At 61.5% G+C, this 18,968-nt stretch overlaps 2 protein-coding genes across 2 annotated transcripts; one reads left to right on the top strand and one right to left on the bottom strand.

Annotated features, from left to right (window-relative positions):
- The first annotated feature begins 233 nt into the window (after positions 1-233).
- P2RX6 (purinergic receptor P2X 6) lies at positions 234-11,663 on the top strand. Its single transcript, XM_005903288.2, is given in 13 exon segments — positions 234-504; positions 1,140-1,290; positions 3,443-3,514; positions 5,820-5,895; positions 6,056-6,149; positions 6,233-6,313; positions 6,396-6,537; positions 6,620-6,729; positions 8,111-8,204; positions 8,331-8,396; positions 8,525-8,602; positions 8,680-8,733; positions 8,735-11,663. Coding segments are annotated over 13 exon segments (1,254 nt in total). The 5' UTR covers positions 234-370; the 3' UTR covers positions 8,837-11,663.
- On the bottom strand, positions 10,761-13,556 carry SLC7A4 (solute carrier family 7 member 4). The gene is made up of 4 exons (XM_005903285.3): positions 12,431-13,556; positions 11,406-12,040; positions 11,104-11,212; positions 10,761-10,986 (listed from the first exon to the last, which is right to left on the bottom strand). The coding sequence occupies exons 1-4, from the start codon at positions 13,410-13,412 to the stop codon at positions 10,823-10,825; spliced, it is 1,890 nt and encodes a 629-aa protein (XP_005903347.2). The 5' UTR covers positions 13,413-13,556; the 3' UTR covers positions 10,761-10,822.
- Between the last annotated feature and the right edge of the window lie 5,412 nt (positions 13,557-18,968).

Raw genomic sequence — 18,968 nt, 5'->3', positions numbered from 1 at the left:
GCACAGGGCAGCTCCCTTCCTGAGGCTTTCCTTGCCCTCTGGGCTCCAGCTGGCCCAGGCCTCCCTCTCACAGTGCCTGTCCCACCTGTCAGCTCTCGGAGGTGACGGGTTAGAGGGCATGGGCCGGAGACCGCTCCTCCCTGTGCCCACGGCCCAGCTGGCAGAGTCTGCAGTGGATGGGAGGCCCTGAGCAGCGGGGAGGCTGGGCCTGAGCCCAGGGGCTGGGAGGTGGAGGCTGAGTCCTGCCTGAGTGTCCCTTTAATAGCTGCTGGCTTGGCCCTGCTTGGCGCCTGCTTCAGCTCCCTGTTCAGCTGTGGCTGCAGCTGCTGTGCTGACTCACGCAGCCTGGCCGCCAGCAGGAGCTGGGAACATGGGCTCCCCAGGCACCGGGGTGGGCTGGGGGCTTCTGGATTACAAAACGGAGAAGTATGTGATGACCCGGAACTGGCGGGTGGGCGCCCTGCAGAGGCTGCTGCAGCTGGGGGTCGTGGTCTACGTGGTGGGGTAAGAGAAGAGCTCCCGGGTGTGCTGGCCGGAGGGGTCATGGCTGGGCTGAGGGGCGAGAGGCTGAGTCTTCAGGGTCTGGGCTGGTGGTCGGCGTGCAGGGCAGGAGGTGGGGAGAAGGAAGGCTCTCCGTCCGTCTAGAGGCTGGGGGAGTGTCAGAGCAGGTCCTGTGCTCAGGTGCCTCTCTGCATCCTTCCCTGGGCCTTCCTCCCAGCCCCGTGCTGGACTCCGGCACCCAGCAGGATGGGCCCCCGCCCCACACCGGGGGCCCTTGGCCAGGCAGGAGGTGGTCCCTGACCACCTGAGAGCTGAGAGCTGGAGCACTAAGGACCCCGGTAGAGACCACCCTTTCAAGCTGGGTCGGGGGCGTCTTTGAGGAGGAAGCGGATCTAGACAGGGCAGGGGAGGCTGTTGGCTGGTGAAGGAGGTGATGGCGGGCGTCCCCAAGCTCACAGGTGCCTGGCAAGGGCCCTGGCCTTCTGACCCATGGCCGGAGCTCCGGCCTGGGCAAGGGGTTTGGTGTGGGAGACCAGGTGGAGAGAAGGCGGGGCCCCTGAGCCCCGGGCTGGGAGCCAGGAGGGTGCGGGGGAGAGGCGGCCCCGGGGGCACACCGCGCTGCCTGTCCGTCCCCCCAGGTGGGCCCTCCTCACCAAAAAAGGCTACCAGGAGCAGGACCTGGACCCCCAGGTCTCTGTCATCACCAAGCTCAAGGGGGTCTCCGTGACCCGGATCGAGGAGCTGGGGAACCGGCTGTGGGACGTGGCTGACTTCGTGAAGCCGCCACAGGTGGGTGACTTGGCACTGCTGCCGGGCGCTGGCCCCTCTGACACACCCCCTACTGTGAGTGTGTGCAGGGGGACGGGGTGCCAGCTCTGGCCCAAGGCCATGCTTGGGGCGGGGCCTCGCAGAGCAGTGGCCTTCCAGTGGAGGAGGAGATGGTCAGGAAGCCAGGCCGGAGGGATGCGTTCAGCAAGCCTGCATCCAGAGCGGGTAGAGAAGACGCGGTGGGCACGGCGGAATGCCGCCTGTGCATGCTCGGTTGGCTCAGTCATGTCCCACTCTGTGCGACCCCACAGACTGTAGCCCACTGGGCTCCTCTGTCCATGGGATTCTCTAGGCAAGAACACTGCAGTGGGTTGCCATTTCCTCTTCCAGGGGATCGTCCCGACCCAGGGATCGAACCCTTGTCTCTTATATCTCCTACATTGGCAGACGGGTTCTTAACGGCTAGTGCCCCCCAGGAAGCCCACAGGGGAATGCTACTCAGCCAGAAAAAGAATGAAATAATGCTATCTGCAGCTACACGGATGACGCGGAGATTATCAGACACAGACAAACGATATCACTTACACATGGAATCTAGAGTATGACACAGATGAACATATCTACGGCACGGACTCACAGCTGTAGACCACAGACTGTGGCTGCCGCGTTGGGGGGCAGTGGCGAGGCAGGGAAGGACGGGGAGTTTGGGATCAGTAGATGTGAACCATTACAGAATGGATAAACAGTAAGGTTCTGCCCCACAGCACAGAAAGCTACATTCAGTACCCTGTACTAAACCACAATGGAGGGGCCTCCCTGGTGGTCTAGGGATTAAGACTCCGTCTTCCCCAAGCAGGGGCCCAGGTATCATCCCTGGTTGGAGAACTAGGTCCTGCCTGCCACGACTGTAGATTCCCACACTGCAGTGAAGATCCCATGGGCTGCAAGTTTAAAAATAATTAAAAGAACAAAATGGAAAAGGAAAAAACAAAAAGTCTGCATCTGGAAAGGGGAGGAGTGTCTCGGAGCGCAATGCGTGAGCTGGAGGGTGGGCTGGGAGGGCCATGGGGGCACTCCTCACTGCCCCCACCCCACGCTGTGCCTCCTGACCCTCCTCCCGCCACCCAGATTGTCCGCTGTCTCGGTCTCCTCCCCTGTCCCGCTGGCGCCCAGGTTCTAACCCTGGTGACCCCCGCCCTGAGCACAGCTGCCTCCCGGGGCAGGCCCACCTCATCCGACGGGAAATCACCTCCCGCCCCCAGTGTGGCCTCTCGTCCTCCAGTGACGTCCCCAGTGTCCACGTCGGGCCCACTGGACACCTGCCTGCCCCTCCCTCTGGTTCATTCCGCTTCCTAACAGCTCTCATGGCCGCTTGCGCCATCCCTGGGTCGGGCTGACAGAGGCCTTCCGCTGGGCCCCCATGCAGCAGCTGGGCTGGCCCTCCCAGCCCCTGCCTGCCGCCTCAGAAGCCTCCTTCTCGTGGGGGTCCACCAAGCCCCTAAGTTCCCTTTTTTAATTAGTCTCACCGCGTCGGGTCTCAGTTGCGTCCGGGATCTTGCGCTGCGGTGCACGGACTCTCCAGTGGGCAGCATGTGAGCTCAGTCGCTCTGTAGCGTGTGGGAATCTTTCTTAGTTCCTGGACCAGGGATCGAACCTGAGTCCCCTGCATTGCAAGGCAGATTCTTCTCCACTGGACCGGCAGGGACGTCCCCACTGCGCCCCTGGGATCCTGACCACCGCCACCCCGATGCCTCCTCCTGGGTGTGTGTACCCCAGGAAGCCTGCTGAGTTTGCGTGTGCAACATGCGGGCACCAGCCATCGTCGACCCGGACAGAGCACCCCTCTGGCCCCCTGGCCCCTGGCCCTGTCTGCAGTCAGGGATCCACCTCGCCTCTAACCTGGATCTGCGGTGTCTGGAATCAGAGGGCTCTTGGAAAATCCTGGTTGAGCAACTAAGTGAATGTGGGAGACAGACATGGGATCAGGAAAGGTCGCAAGCCCTGCTGAGCTCCTGTCTCTGACCCTTGCCACACTGGAGGTGTTTTCCTGGGGCTCAGGGCTGGTGGCTTGATGGCGCCAGGGCCCCTCCCCGCACGAGCCAAGCTGCCAGCCGCTGGCCTCTCCTGGTGGGGGGGCAGGGAGCAGAGACCCACCCTGACACCTCTCTTCCAGGGCGAGAACGTGTTCTTCTTGGTGACCAACTTCCTTGCGACACCAGGACAAGTCCAGGGCAGGTGCCCAGAGGTAAGACTGCCCGAGGGCTTCCCATGGGTCCCCAGTTCCAGAGTCTGTCCCCAGTGAAGTGTCCGGGCCCTTCCGCATTCTGGTCCTGCCTCCGGGCACTCTGGAGGTTGTCCAGGTAACACCCAGAACAAGGCACAGTCCTCAGGTGGACTCCGATAGCCAGAGGCAAGCTGGAAGATCACCTCCCTTTTCTAGACGTAGCTTCTATTAATGTGTCCCAGGAGCAGCTTCCGTTTCCGTCAGCCAACAGCGCACCGCTGCCCTGGCCGACCTCAGGGCCGCTCGCGATCTCTGCGTACTGTGCCCTGCAGCTGTGGTCCCCGCCATCCACAAAAATCTCACCGTCCCTAGAAACTGCACCTTTCCTCCTCATCGAGGGCATCCCAGGGTGGACCTGTGTCACAGAGCCCAGCCCTTCTCTCCAGCTGTGGATTTTTTATCTGATTTTTTTCAAGTTGTGATAACATACACATAACATCAAAATTACCATCTTGGGAGGGCGGTTCAGGATGGGGAACACCTGTACACCCGTGGCAGATTCATGTTGATGTATGGCAAAACCAATGCAATATTGTAAAGTAATTAGCCTCCAATTAAAACAAATAAATTTATATTAAAAAAATAAAACAGCTCAAAAAAAAATTACCATCTTAACCATTTTTAAGGGTTCAGTTTCCCGGCTGTGGGTTTTGCTTAAAGAGTCCTGACCCAGGACACGGCCGTGGAAGCCTACCTCTGTGATGATATTTTTCTTTCATCAAGGCTAAGATGTAGTCACTTGCTGGCTGGAGAGAAAGGGTGCAGTCAGCTGCCCCCGAGTCCTGCTCGGTGGTCCCACCGCTGTTGCTCGGGCATCCCGTGTGCCCGGTGGGCCCATCTTCCCTTGGCAAACACCCGATGTCCTTCCCTTTGCAAACTCTCACGGACGTCTAGTCTTGGTTGAGTGTGTGGACTGTCCCGAAGTTTTGCTGGGGCCGTGGTTCTGTCTTTTCTGGAATCCACGGGACTCCTCTTTGCTCCATGTCCCGGCTTCTGGCTCTTCCCGTGAAACGGCTGGGGCCGGGCCGTATCGCATCAGATCTGACCGCCCGCCTCCCTCAGAGCCGCTCCTCCGGGGGTCCTGGTGGGTTGGTCCTAAGAGCAGTGCCACAGCCTTCAGAAACCCACCCAGCCTCCCCTGGGGGCTGCAAAACCCCACCCGCACACACCAAGCAGCTCTGGGGCAGACGGCCCAGCCACCAAGACAGGTCCTGGGGTGGCGCAGAAGCTGCAGCTGGGAGTCCCTGGGGGCTCGGCCAGGGCTTCCCTCTGGACCCCAGGCTCAACAGGGGTCTTCACGCTGTGCAGGCAGACGGGGATGTGTGGGTCAAGGTCCCCCGTGTGGGGCGAGGCATCTCGGGAGTCACCTGCTGCTCAGTGGGGGTGGAGCCACTGAGTGGACTGGAGTTGGGGGGTATCCCAAGAGCTCTGTGGAGGAGCTGGTCTTGATCACAGGGGCACGGCGGTGCAGGGGGCTCAGGGGAGGGGAGCTCCGTCTCCACTGCCTCGGGAGGGGCTGTTCGGGAAGCCGGATGGAGGAGGACAGGGCCTGGGGGGTGCCCACGGTGACCCAGCCAGGCGGCGAGGAGGAACGGACGTGGGACGCGGTGGGGACCTCGAGGCCGGGCAGGTGGCCCCACACTGTCCTCCGACCACCAGTGTCCCCACGCTGCCCTGAGCTGGGTGCCCTGGGCAACGGTGTCCAGCATCAGCCAGGACAGAACTGCAAGCCTGCGTCTGTGAGACTGTGCCTCCCTCTGGGGCCTGGAGCCCCGGAAAGCTCACCCCCTTCCCCTGCTGGCTGACCCCTGAAACCCGGTCCCCGTGTGCAGGCAGCCGCGCCCCGTCTCACAGGAGAAGAAGCAGGGACGCGGCTAGCCTGTGTGCTCCCAGGCCCTCCCACGGGGCTCGCCCTCCGTCACTGCCCAGCGCCCCATCCGGCACGCCCTCACCCTCCTCGCCGCGTGTCACCTCCCCTGTTCCGTCCTCTGAACTGGACCAGAGGTCCTGGGCCTGGCCACCTCACTCCCGTCCCCCCAGGAGGAGCGGGTCAGGAGTCTTGCTCAGCCTTGGAACTCTGCCTGCACCCGTCTCCCGCTGGGGCTGCTGCCTGCGTGATTATCTGCAGCCTCTGGGTCTCGGGTACCCCCAAACTCAGAGATTCCCAAGGGGCTAAGGCAGGAAGGGGTGTGTCCCCCTGCCCTGCAGGGCAGGGTCCCCGAGGGAGGCCCCTCCAGGCCCTTGGCGGTCTGCTCTCTGCCCTCAGCACCCGTCCATCCCTCTGGCTAACTGCTGGGCTGACCAGGACTGTCCCGAGGGGGAGACGGGGACGCACAGCCACGGTAAGCAGGCCTGCCTTGCAGGGCCTCCCCAGGCTGGGGGGCTCCGGCCCAGGGGACCCTGAGTGGTGTGCGTCTGTCCTGCATGTCAGCCTCCCTCCCCCTACCCCTGCCCAGGCCCCATGAAGATTCGAGGGCCTGGGGTTTGTCCCGTGTTTTCAAGGCATAAAGACGGGCCAGTGCATAGTGTTCAATGGGACCCACAGGACCTGCGAGATCCGGGGCTGGTGTCCAGTGGAGAGCGGTGCTGTGCCCGTGTAAGCCCCCCAGGCCCTGTGCCCACCCCCCGACCACCCCCAACCACGGAGCCTGCCTCTCACATCCCCCCTCCACCCTGCAGGAAGCCCCTGCTTCTCCAGGCTGAGAACTTCACTCTGTTCATCAAAAACACCGTCACCTTCAGCAAGTTCAACTTCTCCAAGTAAGCGGGGGTTGGAGGTGGGGGGGTGGCAGACCGAAGACCCTCCTGGCCTGTCTGGCCTGATCCCCGCCTGCCCCCTCAGGTCCAATGCCCTGGACACCCAGGACCCCACCTACTTCAAGCTCTGCCGCTACGACCCCCACTCCAGCCCTGCCTGCCCCGTGTTCCGCATCGGGGACCTCGTGGCCGCAGCCGGAGGGGTCTTTGAGGATCTGGCGCTGCTGGTGGGTCCCCGGCGGGGTGGGCGCGGCTCCTGGCGGCCGGGGAGGCCCCAAGAGCCGCTGGGGCAGTGCGTGCTGTGTGCAGGGCGGGGCTGTGGGTGTCCACGTCCGCTGGGACTGCGACCTGGACAGCAGGGGCGCTGACTGCCGGCCCCAGTACTCCTTCCAGCTGCAGGAGCGGAGCTACAACTTCAGGTGCGGCCCCACCGCCCCTGCCCCGGCTGGCCCCCAGAGCCCCGGATGCCCGCTGTGGGCGGGGGGTCACCAGGGTCCCCAGCACAGGCTCCGTCCAGCCTCCACTCTGCACCCCCTCTGCCGCCGGGACCCCCCACCCCCCCTCCCCAGTCCCCGCTCCCAGGCCGGCCCCCAGAGCCCCGGATGCCCGCTGTGGGCGGGGGGTCACCAGGGCCCCCAGCACAGGCTCCGTCCAGCCTCCACTCTGCACCCCCTCTGCCACCGGGACCCCTCACCCCGCCTCCCCAGTCCCCGCTCCCAGGCCGGCCCCCAGAGCCCCGGAGGCCTGCTGTGGGAGGGTGGTCGCCAGGGCCCCAGCACAGGCTCCGTCCAGCCTCCACTCTGCACCCCCTCTGCCGCCAGGACCCCCGGCTCCCTCCCTAGTCCTGCCTCCAGCATTCCCTCCACCACGCAGGGGCTTTATTTTACTTTTTCCTTTAGGTTTTATTTTAAAAAGTTCCAAAGTCTATAGAAGAGTTCAAAGATTAGTGCCTTGAACACCCACGTCACCTGAGAAAAAGAATCTAATGACTTGAGTTTCCTGGACTGTGTCGGTAACAGTCCAGAATCTGTTTATTTTCTAATTCAAGGTGTGGTCAATGGGCTCGCACCGCAGTTACCGTCACGTCTGAGTCTCCCAAGCAGAACCCCCTGGGATCCTGTCCTGCCACCTCACCATGTGTACACACACATGCACACACGAGCACATGCTCACACACGAGCACACAAAGGCACGCACACATGTACATGCTCGCGCATAGGGCACACGCGTGTACATGCCCACACGTATGAACACACACGAACACATGCTCACACATGAGTACCTACACACATGCACACACACACGCTCACACACAAGTACATGCACACGCACACACATGCACACGCACACACATGCTCACACAGCCCCCAGGCCTGGAGGCGACGGCCTTGACTGCTACCTGGGCCTCACCTGGCCCGGCTGCACTGACCGCCCCCCGCCCCCTCCCCGTGCTTTGTGTAAAACTGCTTCTCAGCCTCTGGAAAGCCAACCTGAGGGGCCCTGCAGAAAGCTTTCCCTGCTTCCCAGGGGAGAGTGAGGTCCCCTCTCTGGACCCCACAACTCTGGGCCTGCGTCCAGCTCCCCAACTCCCACTGCTGGTGTCTGTTTAGGGACCCTTCTGCCCCATCCCCTGGGAAGGCAGGGAGCTCCTGAGGGGTGGGACCCAGCTTGCTTTGCCCCCGTGTCCTCGGCAGTCTTCTGGAACGCTGGGCGGGGCTGGGGGTTTGTGGGGTCAGCGGGTGAGGGGGATGGAGGCTGCGAGGGGGCGGAACAGGCCACCAGCCTCTCTCCTGCCCCCAGGACAGCCACGCATTGGTGGGAGAGCTCGGGTGTGGAGGCCCGCAGCCTGCTCAAGCTCTATGGGATCCGTTTCGACATCCTGGTCACAGGGCGGGTAGGTGGGCAGGGTTGGAGGGGGCGGGGGGTGATGGTCACATCACTGGGCGGGTAGGTAGGCAGGGTTGGTGGGGAGCTGGGCGGCAGGGACGGTCATGGCTCAGGGCTCCACCCCATCTCTCAGGCAGGGAAATTTGGGCTCATCCCCACGCTTATCTCTCTGGGCACGGGAGCAGCCTGGCTGGGCGTGGTGAGTGTGGGGAGCGTGGGCAAGCATGCGCCCAGCCCGCTCCGGCACGGCTGGGCCCCCGGTGTCGGGTCTGGTCGGGGGAAGGCCTGGGGGGTGGGTCTGGGCACAGCTCAGCCCTGCTGCCCCAGATCACCTTCCTCTGTGACCTGCTGCTGCTGTACGTGGATGGAGAAGCGCACTTCTACTGGAGGACCAAATACGAGGAGGTACGCTGCGCGTGGGGCCTGGGCGCTGCCTGTCTGGGGCTTTGGCCCGAGCCCCAGTCTGCTGCCATCATCCACAGGCAAAGGCTCCAAAGAGGACCGCCCGCCCCGAGCAGACAGAGCTGGCACCCGCACCCCCCCGCCCAGCTGTCCAGGGGCCTTAGAAGGAGCCCAGCGCCTGTCCTGACAGCCACGGCCACCGCCGGGAGCTGGACACCGAGGCTGTGGCCCCACTAGACGGCCTGCTCCCTGCTGGTGGGGGGTCGGGGCTGGGAAGGCAGGGACCTCGCCTTGGGACCCTCGTGGATGGAGCCCCCAGGACTAGACGGGGGGGAAGGATGATTCCTCCTGGGGCAGGGAGTGCCCTGGAGCTGCCTGCGCAGGGACCTGTGGTAGGACGCCTCAGGGTGCCGTCCTGGGGTTCCAGCTGCATCTGTGTGTGGAAAACCCTCTCCCAGCTCTTCTCCAGGATGCCCAGCGCGGCCCCCGCACCAGTCGTCTGCACAGCCCCTCCTCTGGCTGTACAGACCCCAGCCCTCTCCTCGGTCAGCACCCCCATCCCGAGCCCGCATCTTGGAGCCCCAGGGTCTGAGGCAGAGTGTCTCTGCTGCTGGGATCCACTCCTGGAATTCAGACTGGGGCGGGCAGACGGCCCAGCCCTTCCCCGTGGCAGCTCTCAGGCTCTGGGGGGGCTGGGACTGACAGAAGACCAAGGACGAGCTGCTACAGTGGTGGGCTGAGCCCCCTGGAGACACCCAGCCCACCCCCTGGAACCGTGCGGGTCAGGGGGACTGGTGGGAGGGGAATTCTCCGCTGCCCAAGGTCACCCCCGGGGCCAGCCTGTAGCAGAGGCTCTCTGGAGGCCCTGCCTTTCGGGAGCAGAGCCCCGAGGCTGGAAAGAATGTCCCAGACAAGTCCCCGAGGCCGCGGCAGGCTGGCCAGGGTGTGGTGGGGAATGTCCCAGACAAGTCCCCGAGGCCGCGGCAGGCTGGCCAGGGTGTGGTGTGCAGTTTTCACGGGGCCTGGGTCTGGGTCCCGCCTGCTGGACTCCTCATGGCAGAGTTTTGGGAGTGCTCGTGTGGGAGGCCTGGGGCTCTTTCTCATGGGGCCCAGCGACCAGGCCTGCTGGCCGTGGCCAAGGCAGTGACGCAGGCCGGCTGTAGAGGGCCAGCGCCGGGCTCAGGCTGGGCTCAAGCTGCCTCTTGATCCTTAGAGCAGTGTCCGAGTGGGCAGGGGGGCCCTCAGGGCCAGGGCGAGGGGTGTGGGCCTGTGTGTGGGTCCAGACAACGCTGACGGATGGCTGCAAGGTCAGGGAGTAAAGCCTGCCTAAGCCACAGTTTCTCGCATGCTCCTTACAGGCAGGGATGAGGCTGGTAGTATCTGCGGGGGCAAAGCATCGCCTGGGAGACCGACGGGCCATGCGGGCTGGGCCTGGGCCCTTCCCAAGAACCAGGGGTCAGGGGAGAGCTGGAGGGCACTTGGGGAGGATTCAGGCTCTTGGGCGCCCAGCCCGGGGAGGCACCAGGGTCTGAGCCTAGTGGCCTAGGGCCTCAGTCTGCACGTTCTGTGCCCATGGGTACATGTCTGGAGGTGCGTGTGCTCATGCGGGCATGCCTCTGCCTCCCCAGGGGGGCCTCAGGCACACGCCACGCTCTCCGGGAGCTGGGGAGACAAGGGCACCCTGGAACTCTGCTGCCCTTCTAGGCAGCCTCCCCGGGCCCCAGGCGCCTGTGTCAGGCATCCCCCCTGCGGGAGGGGAGCCTGACTCTGCCCCTCTGTGCTGGCGCGTGGGGGGCTGTGGCACCCTCGGAGGGGCAGAGGGCACTGGCCTGAGTGTCCTCAGCCCAGGGCTGTCCCAGGCTGGCACCTCCCCTGCACGGAACCCCAGCATTCCACCCTCACGACCCTGTTCCACACTGACAATCGAGCGAGCCCTTCCCAGGGGCTGGTGAGGACTCGATGCCTCCAGATCCATGGACATGACACGGCCACACGGCTGGTTGAGCGATACCTATTGTGGGTCCCCGAGACAGGGCGTCCTCCCCACCGGCCCCAGTAGCTGGAAGGGGTTGCAGAGTCCACCGCCCCAGCACCGGCCGCGCCCACTCCAAGGGCGACGGGCAGCACCAGCCTCTAAACTAGAGTCCGTGGGTCCCAGGGGCCCCCTCAGGTGGGCAGGCCCGCGAGTCCACCGAGCTGCCCTAAACGGAGGGCAGGCAGCTCTCACGGACTGCCAGGCCCCTGGGCTGGCGCCTGGCCGGGGTCCCGCACCGTCTCCTCCACCCTGCCGTCGGAGAAAGCCACGTAGCGGGCGGTGACCAGCCCCGGCGGCTCCCGCCAGTTCTCCTTGCTGTGCCAGATGCCGTAGCCGAAATACACCAAGAGTCCTGCCGGGGTGGTGCAAGCATGAGCAGCAGGCCCCAGCCCTGCTCGCCCTCCTCACCACCGCCACCCGACTCCGCCCCCAGAAGCAGGCCCCGGGCCCCAGCCCAGCCCCCACTCACCTATCAGCAGCCAGATGGTGAAGCGCACCCAGGTCAGGTAGCTCAGCTTCAGCATGAGGCAGAAGTTGAGGACGATGCTCAGAGCTGGAATCAGGGGCACCAGGGGCATCTGGGGGGGCAAGGGCAGGACTGGGTCGGCTGCAGGGGCCTGCTGGCCCAGGGCCCGCTTCTGCAGGCCTCCAAGCCTGTTTCTGCCTCTGGAGCGCTGGAGCCTGGGGCCCACCCGCAGACGCGGGGACGTGCCCGGCGGAGGACGCGGGGTGGTGGGCTGACGGCGGGTACGGGGGGCGGCAGGGGGTTACCTGGAAGGTGTCCTTCAGGCGTTGCTGCTGGTGGGCCCCCAGGACGAGGAGACTGAGCAGAAACGTGACGCTGCTGCACAGCAGCAGCAGTAGGAAGCCCCAGAGGGGGAGGCGTAGGACCGAGTGCCCGAGCATCAGCACGCAGCCCAGGGCGATGGCGGAGACCACCAGCCCGCAGACGGCCCCGCGCACGGCCGTGCCGGGGCTGCCCCTGTCCAGGAAGCCCAGGTAGGGCCTCAGGGCTGGCCGCAGCCGCCCCGGCTCGGGGCCGTGCCCTGCGCCCACCAGCTCCAAGTGGTCAGAGAAGGAGCTGTACTCCTTGGCCTTCGGGCCGGAGCCGGCCAGGCTGGGCGAGCGGGACTGAGAGGCCGTCTGGAACCGCAGCACAAGCACGCTGATGGCCACGAAGGTGTAGGCCAGCAGGGTGCCGATGGACAGGAACTGCACCAGGGCGTCGAGGTCCAGCAGCAGCGTCACCACGGCCGTGAGGGCCCCGAACGCCAGGATGCCCAGCAGAGGCACCTGCGTCCGGGGGTGTACGTAGGCAAACATCTCAAAGAACAGCCCGTCGGCGGCCATGGCGTAGATGATACGCGGCAGGCAAAAGAGGCCGCTGAGCTGGACGGTGGTCATGGCTGCGGCAGAGGGCGAGGGCTGGTCAGCGCGCCCAGCAGGCGGGCACCCCAGAGGCGCCTGAGTTTATCGGGGTTCTCGGAGTGAGCCTGAGTGCCTGCAAGCTGCAGGGCAGTCACCGCTCCTCCAGCCTAGGAATGGGACACCTCAGTCTAGGTTGCAGGCTGGGGAGGGGGCAATCTGGTGATGGCTGAGTCCCTGTGAACGGGAAGCATGTGCCCAGGCCGACATCCCACATATAAGGGGGCCAGCAGGTCCCTGCCCACAAGTCTGGGTGGAGTCTAATAATTAGCACCTCCCTGGGCTACAGCTGGTAAAACTGAAGGCCAGATGGAGATGTGTGGTCCCCCCCGCCAACCCACCCCGGGAGACCAGGGCAGGACCCCACTCACCGCAGATGGAGCCAGTTGCCACGAGGTAGCCGGCCCAGCTGTAGCCCCGTTGGTAGAAGGCGTCGGCGAGCGCAGAGTTAGGGTTCAGACTGTGCCAGGGGATCATGAGGGTGAGCACGGCAGAGACCAGGATGTAGGCGGTGGCCGCCAGCCCGAGCGACAGGGCGATGGCCAGGGGCACAGCGCGCTTCGGGTCCCGGGCCTCCTCGCTGGAGGCGGCAATGACGTCGAAGCCCACAAAGGCGTAGAAACAGGTCGCCGTGCCAGACATGACGCCGGAGAAGCCGAAGGGTGCAAAGCCGCCCTCCGCCTCGCCCCAGTTGCTGGGCCGGGCGAGGATAAAGCCCAGGACAACGATGAAAAGGATGACAATCATGCTGACGGCCGACAGGGTGTGGTTGAGCCAGGAAGAGACGCGGGCCCCGCAGGAGACGAAGGCAGAGGCCAGAAGGATGATGCCTGCAGCCAGCCAGTCTGGACTTCTGGCCAGGAAGGGCACCTGCCAGACACCCAGGTGGGCCTCGGTGAAGTTCTGGATACGGTGGTCGAACATGGCGTCCAGGTAGCCGCTCCAGGCGCGGGCCACGGCGGCACTGGCAATGACGTACTCGAGCACGAGGTTCCAGCCGATGAGGAAGGCCCACAGCTCTCCCATGGACACGTAGGTGAACAGGTAGGCAGAGCCCGTGCGGGGCACACGGGCCCCGAACTCCGCGTAGCACAGGGCCGCCATCAGGGAGGCCACGGCGGCCACGACGAAGGACACGGTCACGGCAGGGCCCGTGACCTCCTTGGCCACGACGCCCGTGAGCACGTAGAGGCCGGAGCCCACCATGGAGCCCACCCCCAGCAGGGTCAAGTCCAGCGCGGACAGGCAGCGCTGCAGCGACGTCGCCATGCTGCTGTCCTCCAGCAGCTTCCGCCGCTTCAGCTTCTGGCAGAAGCGTGCCAGGCCGGCAGCGCAGGGCCGTCCCGGAGCCATCGTGGGCAGAGAGGCGCAGAGAGGAGCCTGGAGCCAGCTGCAGGCACCTACCAGGGCCAGAGGGGAGTGACGGGCTGCCCTGCCGGCAGTGCGATTGCACCCTGGGTCCCAGGCGCCCTTAACAGTGGGCTGCCAGAGGGCTGGGCTGGGCTGGGTGGGAGGGCCGTCTGCCTCCAGGGCAGGGCAGGGAACCAAGTGGAGCTGAATCTGGGCGCGTTGTGGTGGGGGTGGGGCGGGGGGTGGCAGCCCCAGGGAGCCAGACTGGGGGCCCAGCCTCCGGACCTGGGAACCCAGAGCCAGGTGGAAACCCGAGGCTTCCCGGGAGCTGGGCCAGGCCTCCAGCACCCGGAACAGGCGCTGGGCGTCTCCCGGGCTGCCACCTGGCCTCAGACGCCGGATCCCCCTCCTCCGCCCCGCAGGCGCAAGCCGCGCAGCGGCCCGAACGAGCGGGGGATCCCAGGCTCCTGGCTGCGCCTTCGACCCAGACTCGCTGCCGCCGCCCCTGGAGCCAGCCTCACCGCCCACTCCTCAGGTACCCGAGCCTTCGCCTCCTCCCAGCCCGAGCCCGTCCCCTCTGCCACCCACCTGCCGCCGCCACAGCCGCCGCCGCCACTCTGCGCGCTGCGCCCTCCCAGCCCGCCCGTGCGGTCCTTGCGCGCGCAGAGCCCGCCCCCACCCCCAGGCGCCTGAGCCAGCGCGGCCGCACCTTGCTCACCCTGGCTCCAGGGGCGCCCCATCCCTGGGTCTGGGAGGAAGCCCGGGCCAAGGCCAGCGGGGTCACCCTGAGCGGGTGCAGTTCTGGAGGCAGGGGACGGGTCTGGAGCCCACCTGCATCCCGCTGGAGCAGACTCCCTCCTTGATCCTGCCACCCCCAACTCTGGGGCTCTCGGCCCTCCAGAGTCAGGCCGGCCCTGGTGAGCCGAGGGTGCAGGGCTGGCCGAGTGGCCAGCGTGGGGCAGCAGGAAACCACCGCATACACGGCTGGGAGGGCCTGTGAGTTGGCAAGAGGCCCTGCTGGCTGTTCTGAGCCTCTGGTTGCAGAGTGTCCCAAAGGAGCAAGCAGTCTGCGGGGCACCACCTGCAGCCCGCCAGCACCTGGCACCCCCAGGCCCCTCAGATGCCAATGGCTGCCACTTCTAGCTGAGGGGCACCTGTGTCAGGCCCGGAGGACCCTGGGGGGCCCCAGGGCAGCCCCCGGTGACGTCAGTGAGAGGCGCGGCCAGTCCCACGTCCCGTCACGTGACAGGTGTGTTTGTTCCTGGGACGGAGGGGCATCTTTGTCTCACTTCTTTGAAAGTGAAAACATGGGTGTGAGTGTTCACTCCTTCGTGGAAGAATGGTGATGATCCATCCGAACAAAGCCAAGCCACAACAGGTAGCCACTTCCTCCCGTACTCGTTTTCAGGCTCCTATGTGACTTGTGGAATTAGGGTTTCAGGGGTCCCTGCAGTCTGTCTGGCTCAGTGGGCTCCTGACGGGATGGTGGGGCACCCCCCCCTCCCCGCAACCTGGTACCACTTGGGACACTGCCTTAGCCAGCCCCGTGGCTCCTTTCTGTTGTTTGGCTGCTTTTTGCTTTTTTTTTTTTTAGTGATAATGGTAGCAATTGTAATTTTTATTTACTTTCGGCTGTGCCTTGCAGCATGGAGATCTTAGTTCCAAACCACAGACCAAATCTCCAGGCCCCTGCATTGGGAGCACAGTCTTAACCACTGCACCACCAGGGGAGTCCCGGGCTGATAATGTCTTAAGGAGCTTCTCAGACGGGCTCCCACTTCCTGCAGGAAAGACGTCTGCCTTAACTTGCTCCCGTGTGGCCAGAACTGAGCAGGTAGTCTTTGTTCTGAAGTGCCTCCACAGAAACGCAGAAAAATGCATTTCAAACCCAGAGGGCTGGGCAGTTTTATAACAGGAGGTCCCAAGAGGCTTTCCTGATGACCCTGAGAGAGTTGGTACACGTGCTTCAGGGCACCGACTTTTTCTGTGCCGAGTGCTCTTCCCGTCAGCCGGTAGTCAAGGCCACGCTTGATCGACAGTAAACTGCAGCCTGCCAAGGATATGGCAGGGACCCCCGTGCCCAAGGAAGAAGAGGGAGCACTTCCCAGCTCATTGTGCAAGGCCAGGACTACCCCGATACCAGATCCAGCGAAGACATCACAAGAAAAGTGCAGCCCAGCCTCCCTTGGGAATGCAGATGGGACTTCCCCGGCGGCCTGCTGTTAGGACTCTGAGCTTCCACTGCACGGGCACAGGTTCAATCCCTGGTCTGGGAACTAAGGTCCTGTGGCCAAAAAAAAAAAAGGAAAATATAGACAGAAAATCGATCAACAAAATGCTAGTTCATCAAATCCAGGAATGCATAAAAAGGGAGTGAGATTTATCTCAGGAATGCAAGATTCACTTAATATATGGAAATCAATCAATGTAGTACACCATACTAATAAAGGACAAAACCACATGATCATCTCAAAAAACAAAAGAATGTTCAAGGAACTAGGAATCGAAGGACTGGCCTCAACCTGATGAAGACCATCGATGAAAATCCCTGCGCTCCTGTGTTCAGTGGTGAAAGCCTGAAAGCCTCCCCTTCCTGGCAGGAGCATAAAGATGTCCACTCCCGCCTCTCGTTTTCAACGTCTTCCTGGAGGGTCTAATCCTGGCAGTTGGGTGAGAAAATGACATAAAAGGAATCCAGATAGGAAGGAGGAAAACTGTGTAGTCCCAGATGACATGACTCCATGTACTAGAAAATCCCAAAGAACACACACACACGAATATTAGAGCTAATAGGCAAGTTCAGCAAAAGTACAGGATAGAAGATGCATGTTAAAAAATCAGTTGCATCACTACACACGAGCAGTGAGCTATCCAGAAATGAAATTAAGAAAACAATTCTACTTACGTAGCACCAGAAAGAATAAATTTATTTATAAACATGCTCAGAGTAAATTTAACAGAAGAAGTGCAAGACTTATACGTGGAAATCTACCAAACATCACTGAAATGAAGAAGACCTAAGTAAGTGGAAGGACAGCCCGTGTTCATGGACTGGAGACTTAACGCACTCAAGATGGCTGCACTCCCCAGACGGGCCTGTGGATGCAGCGCGATCCCTATTCAGAGCCCAGCTGCCTATTGCGCGGAAATCTTCAAGCTGATCCTAAAGTTCATGTGGAGATGCAGGGGCCTAGAATAGCCAACACAGTGTTGAACAAGAACAGAGTTTGAGGACTCATGCTTCCTTTATTTCTAAACTAAATATAACGCTACATCATCAGGACTGTGACTGAAATCAGGATAGACATGTTTTTAAGTTATCCACTGATCTTTTTACTAGCTCCACGGGACATTTTCCGAAACGTCATGTAGTTGGAACCATACAGTATGAAACCTTTTCAGATTGGCTTGTTTCACTTAGTACTATGTTTAAAGGTCTTATACCTTTTTTAGGGGGTGCCTAATGTCTTTTCATGGCTTGATAGCCCATTTCTTTGTAGTGCCGTGTTGTATTTCTTGTCTGGATGTACAACAGTTTATCCATTCACCTACTGAAGAACATTTTGGTTGCTTCCAAGTTTTGGTAAGTATGAATAAACACCCGCGTGCAGCTTTTTCTGCGGGCGTTAAGTTTTCAACTCTTTTGGTAAATATCCAGGAGTGTGACTGCTCAGTCATGTGATAAGAGTACGTTTAGTTTTATGAAGAATCACGAGACCATCTTCCAGAGTGGCCATTCTGTCTGCGTCCCCGGCAGCACAGAGCGGGAGCGCCTGGCCTCCACACCGTTACCAGCATGTGCTGGTGTCAGCACATCGGATTTTGGCTGTCTGAGTAAGTGTGTCATGGTTCAGACGATAAAGAATCTGCCCACAAGGCAGGAGACGCGGGTTCCATCCCTGGGTCAGGAAGATCCCCTGGAGAAGGGAATGGCTACCCACGCCAGTATTCTTGCCTGGAGAATTCCATGGACAGAGGAGCCTGGCGGGCTACCGTCCATGCGGTCGCAAAGAGTCGGACACTCCTGAGTGATTAAGCACACACACAGTAAGTGCTAGTGGCGCCTCCCTGTTGTTTTAATTTGCAGTTCCTTCATGCCATATGGTGTAGGGCATCTTGATGTTCTTATTTGCCATCTGTGTATCTTCTTTGGTGAGGTGTCTGTTCAGATCTTTTGCCCATTTTCAATTGGGTTGTTGATGTTCTTATTGTTGCGCTTTTAGGGTTCTTTGTATATTTTGGGCAACAGTCCTTTACGTCTTTTGCAGATACTTCGTCCTAGTCTGTCTTCTCATTTTCCTGATGGCCAGTCGACTTTTGACAAGGATGCCAAAACGACTCAGTGGGGCAAAGAATAGTCTGGAACAACTGGATATCCTCACGTAGATAAATGAAGTTGAACCCCTACCTCACACAGGATACAAAACTTAACTCAAAATGGACCCAAGACCTAAATGTAAGAGCTGAAATGCAAAACAGGCTTTGTTAAATTTTTCTGAAGTGGAGCGCGGAAGGTGCTGGATGACGAATCTGCGATCAAGAGGCCATGACGGAGCGGAGAGAGAAGTCTGCGCCTCACTGGTCCTGGAGGAGGTACTCAGCACTCTGCCAGGCCGCACCAGGCAGCTGAGGCACAGTGCGGGCAGAAAGTGTGGCAGGACCTGCGGGATGCTTTTACTGGGGTCTGCAGGTGGAGGGTGGTGCTAGTGGTTAAAAAAAAAAAAAAAACCTGCTTGCCATGCAGGAGGCATAAGAGACAGGGGTTTGATCCCTAGGTCGGAAAGATCCCCTGGAAGAGGGCATGGCAATCCATTCATGTATTCTTGCCTGGAGAATCCCATGGACAGAGGAGCCTGGCGGGCTACAGTCCGTGGGGTCGCAGAGTTGGACAGGACTGAAGTAAGTTAGCACGCGGGTGGAGGGCTTTGGGCTTTCCAGGCTGGGTCTGGATTGATCGGTCAAAAGCAGAAAGAGTGGGGCTTTGGCAAGCTTATCTGAGGATCGCACGGGGTGGGGGGGTCTGTTCCCGGAAGGTGGGAGAGAATGCTTATCAGGAGGAGTTCTTAGGAATTCAGATTACTTAGCTGTGAGTCTGTTATCTGGGGCATGCCCCCTTGGGATGGGCTGATATCTGTTCAAGACCCCTGCAGGCTGCCTGACCCTACAAAACGGAGACACGAGACAACATGAGACAACAGGGTTATAAACTCTCAACAAACTTTTACAGGAAAACATATGAATAACTCTTGATGAATGTGGATTAGGTGGTGATTTTGTACAGATAGGTCCCTGAAGGAGGTATAGGAAGACCCTGAAGCAAGAGAACCCAATATAGTTTCTTAACATAACCAGATTAACTGGAACCTAAGGAATGATGGTGTTCACTCTGTTGACCCTCATGATCCAATCAACCAGGGTCTGGACTTTGTCCGCCTTTGCTAGCATTCTATGCTGCGTTCCCTGCTCAAGCCCCTTTGTGAAGACTCCTGTGCCCTTAACTTACGTCTGCCTCGATTTTGCTGGTGGGAGAGACACCGCTCTGGGAGATAGCCTCGGAGC

The sequence above is a fragment of the Bos mutus genome, chromosome 17 (assembly GCF_027580195.1).
Source record: "Bos mutus isolate GX-2022 chromosome 17, NWIPB_WYAK_1.1, whole genome shotgun sequence".
Classification (NCBI taxonomy): Eukaryota; Metazoa; Chordata; class Mammalia; order Artiodactyla; family Bovidae; genus Bos; species Bos mutus.
This window is presented reverse-complemented; position numbering and strand designations above follow the sequence as displayed.